Genomic DNA, 7,436 nt, shown 5'->3' with positions numbered 1-7,436 from the left:
GTCGATACCGGACAGGATGGGACTGACAGACAGGATAGAAAATGAAACGGGATATCGAAAATAAACAGGACAAACAAGACGGGAAAGAAAACTGGAGAGAATAATAAACAGGACCAAAATAGATTGGAACAAACCTGGAAACTGATATTAAACAGGACAAAACTAAACGGGAACAATACTGGACTGGAAATACCAGCAGGAAAACAGGACCAAGTCAGAACCCACGTCTTGCGGGGCAGAATGAGAGCACTGATCTTAAATAGACGGAAAGCCAATCTGTCAATGCGCAGAGCTGGCGCCACACGGGCAGGGCCAATTGGGCGCCGTGGCAACCGTGATATTTATAGTCTTAAAATAAGTTTATGTGTTTCTCTTTTTTAATAAAAACATCAATAGTTAGTTAATCTTCCATTATGAAAATTCCATCCAATGAGAAAAAATGACTGGATGGTATGACTTGCTGTCATAATAATAAATTGTCTCACTATCCCCCTCTGCCATGAGGCAAGAGAATTGCGTGCCTCACTCTACATCTGGACACGCTCAGCACAGTAACACATACTAATCATATTAATGATATTTACAATATAATGTGAAAATTCAGCAATTTGGAAAAAGAACATCTAAAAATTGTGAAGTTGAATGAGAAAGATCTCTAACACAGAATAAACATAACCATACGTCCATCCATCCATTATCTGGACCCCTTATCCTCAGTAGAGTCGTGGGGGTGCTGGAGCCCATTTCAGCTCAGGCAGGGAATAGGGGACACCCTGAACTGGTTGCCAGCCAATCACAGGGCACCCAGAGACTGACAACCAATCACTCGCTCATTCACGTTTAGGGACAATTTGGACCAGCCAATTAACCTGACATGCATGTATATGGAATGTGGAAGAAAACCGGAGTGCCCGGAGGAAACCTACGCAAACACGGGAAGAACATGCAAACTCCACACAGGAAGGTTCGATTTCCTGACCTCAGAACTGTGCCGCACACGCACTAACCACTGCCCCACCGTGCTGCACTGAACATGACCATTTAATACAGTGGAACCTCGGTTCTCGACCATAATCCGTTCCAGAACCCTGTTCGAAAACCGATTTGTTCGATCACCGAAATCATTTTTCCCATTAAAAATAATGTAAATCCTTTTAATCCGTTCCAACACCCTGAATATTTACCATGAATGTTTAACGTAAACTTAAACAGCCTCATCTGCCTCTCCTGATTACAGGCTATTTGACTGAATACGTCAACAGTGTTCTTGAAATGGCCTTTAATGCCATTGGACCTAACTACATGTGGTGGCTTTCTTTATGGAACAAGGTTTATATAGTAGATCCACATGGTCACTCCAGATATGCTGCCGTGGGTGGACAAGATGTGAGATTGCCATGATAAATTATATTCCCAAGATGATAGGTGAGGCATAGCAGTTCAAAAAACAAACAAAAAGAGCCAGTAGAGTCGGCAACCAGCAGGTGGCGCCCACAATAGGCGTGGCAGAAGCTGCTGCTCCGTTGCAAAGGTGAGAATCACAGCAATTGTTGGTGAAGGTGAAGTTGAGTCCCATGATGGATTTTTGACCCGACACGCCACAAAAGGCGGGCAGGATGCAGCCCCTCTCGTAAATCACCACACGGAATTCTCCTGCAACGTTAATATACAATGTTTTTATTTTTAATATCTATAAAGACATAACAATACAGTTATAGAAATCAGGGGTCGCCAACCTTTTTAAACCTGAGAGCAACTATTTGGTTAATGGTTAGCGAGAGATGCTACCAGTTTGATATGGTTTTTGAAGCTGATTTGTTATGTTGTTACAATGTTATTATTATGTTATTACTAGGTTGTAATTATTTGAAGTAGGGTCTATAAAAAAAAATGTCACAGACCAGGGCAGGAAACAGAATTGAGAACCCAATAGCGTAACATACTCACAATTTATTAGGGAGAGAAGGAATGCTTGCACATTCGATCCGGGAACCGATGGTCGCGGAAGAGGGTTGAAATCCAAACAAAAGAGTGGTCAAAATCAAACAAATCAGGCCAGAAATGAAACAGGATTAAACGCAGGCAAATTCACAGAACTAGGCATTTCACAGAGTTCAACAGGAGTCTTGCAGAAGTATCACAGACGCTCAGACAACTAACGGCTCAACGGACTGCGTTTAAGTACTCCCATGGAGTAATTAGTCAACGCGTCTCAGCCGGTGTCCATGGGCGGGGCCAATTGGGCGCCGTGGCAACCGCGACAGAACCCGGCGCCACCCGGCTGGGTCCAACTGGGCGCCATGGCAACCGTGACAAAAAAATCTAGCCAGACCCTAACTAGACCGCGGGTATTGAAGCCCTCCGAAGCCCGAGCACGACAAAATAAACCAGAATTTTCATATTTTATTTCTCAGGACTTGGGTGGAGAAACAATGTATAATTTTGGCCAACTCAGCCCCCCAGCTACTCTGTGTCCGATTCCCCAATTAAAAAAAAGGAAACACAGAACACATGATGAACGGATTATTTATTCTTAAGAGGTCAGCGAAAGAGAGAAGCCCGACCCCAGCTGGAACTAATAATTGACATTTTTAGCCCAAGCCCATCCCAGCCATCTCCGGGCAGTGGGCAGGGGACACCCTGGACTGGTTGCCATTTAATCGCAGGGCACACACAGGGACAGACAACTCGCTCGCTCATTCACACCTCGGGACAATTTGGACCGGCCAATCCACCTGAAATGCATGTGTGTAATGCAATGTGGGAGGAAACCGGAGTGCCCGGAGAAAACCCACGCAAGCACGGGGAGAACGTACAAACTCCGCACAGTAAGGCCGGTAGCTGGGTTTGAACCCACGCAGGACCTCAGAACTGTGCAGCACACGCGCTAACCACTGCGCCGCCGTGCTGCCCTAAGAACTGTCCCTTGTGAGCTATTTTAAGAACCAGTCTGCGGGTTACTCAGGTTCTCTTAAGGGCTACCTGGTGCCCGCACGCATTACATTGGAAAGAAGAAAAAAAAAAAAGCCTTTTTCTACGCAATTTTACTACAACTGAATTCATTTTCCCCTCGTGCAATGTGTTAAACTTGTTTGTGGGTTTATGCTGAACTCTGCCCCGACTTAACCCCCCCACCCATATATACCTGTCCACCTTCCCGCCACCTCTGTACTGTACATTTTTTTTTCCATCTTACGTATTTTAATCTTTTCATCTTTATAGGCTTATCATAGTCAATAACCTGTCTATAGTCTGTACCAGGGTTGGGTAGGGTTAATTTTAACTGGATTACTTTCAATGACTTTTGGATTACTCCAATACCAAAAAGGCTAATAAAAGACAAAAGAAACTAAATATGAATAAAATGACTCAATTTTGTGCAGGGTTGGGGAGTAACGGAACACATGGAACGGCAAAAATGATGTTGGCAAGCTGTTTGGATTTATTTTCATAAAGTTTCTGTCGCATTTCATGTGAGTTTTGCCGGAAATCAAAGAGATCAAAGCCAGGAGAGAAAGCTTACCACGTGTTGTGAGTCATCATTTTATTCATATTTAGTTTATTTTGTCTTTTATTAGCATTTTTGGTATTGGAGTCATCCAAAAGTAATTGAAAGTAATCACGTTAAAGTAACCCTACCCAACCCTGGTCTGTACATACCTGTTCCAAACTATTTATAGAATATTTATATTTATCGCACTACCATGTCCTTCTTACAAAGAAATGTACAGTGAAGAAAATAAATATTTGAACAGCCTGCTATTTTGCTTTTTCTCCCACTTAGAATTCATGGAGGTGTCTGAAATTATCATCGTAGGTGCATGTCCACTGTGAGAGAGATAAGCTAAAAAGAAAAATCAAGAAATCACAATGCATGATTTTTAACGATTTTTAAAAATAGAGCTGCAAATAAAAACTGAACACCCTAGAAAATGAATGTTAATATTTGGTACAGTAGTCTTTGTTTGCTATTACAGTGCTCAATTGTTTCCTGTAGTCTTTCACCAGGTTTGCACACACTGTTGGAGAGATCTTGGCCCAGTTCTCCAGACAGATCTTCTCGAGATCAGTTAGGTTTCTGGGCTGTCGCTGAGTAATACGGAATTTGAGCTCCCTCCAAAGATTTTCACATCTGGAGACTAGCTGGGCCATGCTAGAACCTTCTTACGGAGCAACTCCTTTGTTTTTCCTGGCTGTGTGCTACGGGTCGTTGTCGTTGTGGAAGACCCAGCTACGACCCATCTTCAATGCTCTGACTGAGGGAGGGAGGCACTCCGGTTTCCTCCCACATTCCAAAAATATGCATGTCAGGTTTATTGGCCGGTCCAAATTGTTCCTCGGTGTGAATGATCGAGTGACTTGTCTGTCTCTGTGTGCTCTGCGACTGGCTGGCAACCAGTTCAGGGTGTCCCCTGCCCACTGCCTGAAGATACCTAGGATGGGCTCCAGCACCCCTGCGACCCTACTGAGGATAAGCTATGCAGATGGATGGATGGATATACATTGAAATCATATAACTGACCAATTTATCTTTCACTATTCTTGTTCATCAATAAACTAAAAAAATAATCCGAGCAACAAGTAAAAAGGCCTGTAGACATCCATGACTTCAACTTTTTACCACAAGAATCAACCATTCTTCATCAACAATGAACTACAATCAAAAACAAGTGATATGTACAATGACATACCATTCATCGATGAAATCTCATTGCAGAAAATATATAAACTTGAAATAACAGCAGCAAGGCTACTTGACAATAAGGGCAACAGAAATAATAACTGATTTGGTCTCAGATATAAATGGTTTTCCGGGCTTTACTATGCAGTGAGAAATGTGATAACTTGCTTCAGTGGTGGTGTGTTTAGCAGTGACAAAGGTCTTCAGGGTCCGTATTTGTTTGCCGTACCTGGACACAGCACGTTCTAATGTCTCCGCCTTCTCAGACTCCATGAATTCACGTTTCGTTTCGGAATGACGTTTAACACGCGTATCATAGGTTGCCGACCCCTGGTTTAGACTAAAGTCATTAAATGAACTAAGGTCCTTATTGAGATAAACTAATGCATTTTCCTCATCAAATCAAGAAGAAACCCCATACCCTTCTGGCCCATGGCTCTGCTTGAGAGGCAGACTTGGCCTGCAGAACACAACAGAGGAAATCTGATGCAGTCCAGAGGTGAGATGGTAGGAAACACACAAGTGTAGCAGAATAGAGGCACTAAAATACAAGAAAAATGGTTCAAAAACTAACTTTATGCCACAAAATGAGCACACTAAATTTTTTCAATGAGTTGCATTATTTCAACATACAGTGGAACCTCGGTTTTCGAACGCCTCTCAGTTCGAACTAATCGGAGTCTGACCAAAAATTTAGAGAAATTCTTGCTTCGCTGTTCGGTCAAAAAATCGGAGTTCGAACGCCGGTAATGCGTGAGTGCGTACGCTAGGGTGCGATGCTGAGCGGCATATGGGTGTAATCGCTCTTTTCGAGACCAACTGTTATCGCGTGAGGACATTAAACATTCAAGGTAAACATTCAGGGTGTTGGAACGGAGCCCAACATTCAGGGTGTTGGAACGGAGCCCCCTTGCCAATGAACCGCTTACCACTTGTTGTGGAGACCCGGGTGCTAAATGACTAGTAAACGACCTGATTTTTTTATTTTTGCACGTTAATGTTAGCGTAATCTTTCATACTGAAGATTACGATAACGCGAACATACGATTAGCCTGGGTTAGCTTCATGTTTAAGTTAAACATTCAAGGTAAACATTCAGGGTGTTGGAACGGATTAAAACCATTTACATTATTTTTAATGGGAAAAATGATTTCGGTGATCGAACAAACCGGTTTTCGAACAGGGTTCTGGAACGGATTATGGTCGAGAACCGAGGTTCCACTGTATTAGGAAAAACATAAAAATGTTTTAAAAAATAAACAAAAGCGTTTTCAAATAACTAAAATCAGGACTTTGCACATATTATTTCTGTTGATGTTTAAATAGACTTACCTACAGGAGGAATCACAAAGCTAAAAATCAGAGGGGCGAACAGCAGAGACATCTTCAATAGGTTTCACTCCAGTTTGACTAAAAACATTTGTGGTTGCAAAACAGAAAATCTCATCAATGCGTGGAAGCAGACTGCACTTAAGACTCCAAAACACCTCATTGGTTCGCTTTAAATGACATTAACAGCCTGACATCCCTTCCCTACAACACAAATATGTCCAGAGCAAGGAAAATGCGCTAAAATTCGATTCGAGATAAATGGGGGTGTTTGCCAAGTAGAAATGTTGGATTTTGAAGTCGTGTTTTTGGCTTTATTAAATCACCGTGTGTTAGTCAGCGACATTCGGTATGTGGTCATGCGACTGGCAGTCCCATGACAGAGATGGAAAATCGGGAGCAGAGGCAAATTCTTGTCCGCTCCAGAACTGCTAAATGTTTAACAGTTATGATAAATTTGAAAATTAAATCGGATCAAGCATAATCAAAAAGCATTCAATAAAAACCATAGCTTTTTAGTTGTTTAAATAAGCAAATCGAACCAAAAACTGTCAAGACCAGAACAGAGACAGGACCCACTCGCGTAATGTTTCTCACAGTTTTATTGGGAAGAAGGGAAAGGAGTGCACACATGATCCGAAGATCGCCGGTCGCGGGGAGTAGGTTGCTCAGACGTGGAAGTGGGACTTCTGTGGCGAGCGATGGCGGTGTCGGGGACGGCAAAAAACGAGCCAGTGGCCGGAATAGAGCAAAAACTTGGTCAATATCAGAAAATGGGTCGTTATTCGGGACGGGAAAACAGACGTGGTCAAGATAAAAACAGGTCGTAATTCGGGACAGGAGAGCAGACGTGGTCGAGATCAAACAGATCGTAGCGGGAGAAAAACAGGAGCAAAAACACAGGACAGGCAAAAAAGGAATTGCCGTGTAAAAACAGAGATTCGCAGACAGACCGACCAAAGGGGACTGACAGGACAGAGTTTAAATACTGACAGGGAGCCAATCTGTCAACAAGCTGCAGCTGGCGCCCACGGGCGGGGCTAATTGGGCGCCATGGCAACCGTGACAAAAGCTAGCGCCACACGACGGGGGCCAATTGGGCGCCATGGCAAGACGTGACACAAAATAATCAGTGATTATTATCCCAACCTTAATAGATGTATCCAAAACTTGGCATAGGGTTGATTTATGGCCTTTCAACCAAATTTCAGCAGCCCGCAGCATATAGTAAGAATTATATTTGCTTCTAAAAGGCTGGTCTTTGTCAGATATTTCAATGTAATATCAAACTAAAATACACATTCTTGTCAAAAGTTTGGTGTCGCTTAGAAATGTCCATTCTTTTCAAATAAATATCATTTTTTAATATTCTCAATGTCTTGACTATACTATTTATTTTGCAACTCCTTTGATTAATAAAAGAAAA

The 7,436-nt window shown here is 42.6% G+C and overlaps 1 protein-coding gene across 1 annotated transcript; it reads right to left on the bottom strand.

Annotated features, from left to right (window-relative positions):
• Nucleotides 1–850: 850 nt before the first annotated feature.
• LOC148372890 (protein Bouncer-like) lies at nt 851–6,204 on the bottom strand. Its single transcript, XM_088327469.1, has 3 exons — nt 6,014–6,204; nt 5,103–5,222; nt 851–1,653 (listed from the first exon to the last, which is right to left on the bottom strand). The coding sequence occupies exons 1-3, from the start codon at nt 6,063–6,065 to the stop codon at nt 1,406–1,408; spliced, it is 420 nt and encodes a 139-aa protein (XP_088183595.1). The 5' UTR covers nt 6,066–6,204; the 3' UTR covers nt 851–1,405.
• Between the last annotated feature and the right edge of the window lie 1,232 nt (nt 6,205–7,436).

Source organism: Urocampus carinirostris, chromosome 2, assembly GCF_059441175.1.
Source record: "Urocampus carinirostris isolate Australia breed hairy pipefish chromosome 2, RoL_Ucar_1.0, whole genome shotgun sequence".
NCBI classification, from domain to species: domain Eukaryota; kingdom Metazoa; phylum Chordata; class Actinopteri; order Syngnathiformes; family Syngnathidae; genus Urocampus; species Urocampus carinirostris.
The sequence above is the reverse complement of the archived record's forward strand: the minus strand, read 5'-3'. Positions and strand labels throughout refer to the sequence as shown.

Bases quoted from the DNA above. Each gene is read 5' to 3' on its own strand.
- LOC148372890 (XM_088327469.1), bottom strand. From the start codon at position 6,065: ATGTCTCTGCTGTTCGCCCCTCTGATTTTTAGCTTTGTGATTCCTCCT. The intron at 5,223-6,013 runs GTAAGTCTATTT...CTTGTATTTTAG, and splicing joins CTTTGTGATTCCTCCTGTAG to TGCCTCTATTCTGCTACACT. The intron at 1,654-5,102 runs GTATGGGGTTTC...TTAACGTTGCAG, and splicing joins CAGAGCCATGGGCCAGAAGG to GAGAATTCCGTGTGGTGATT.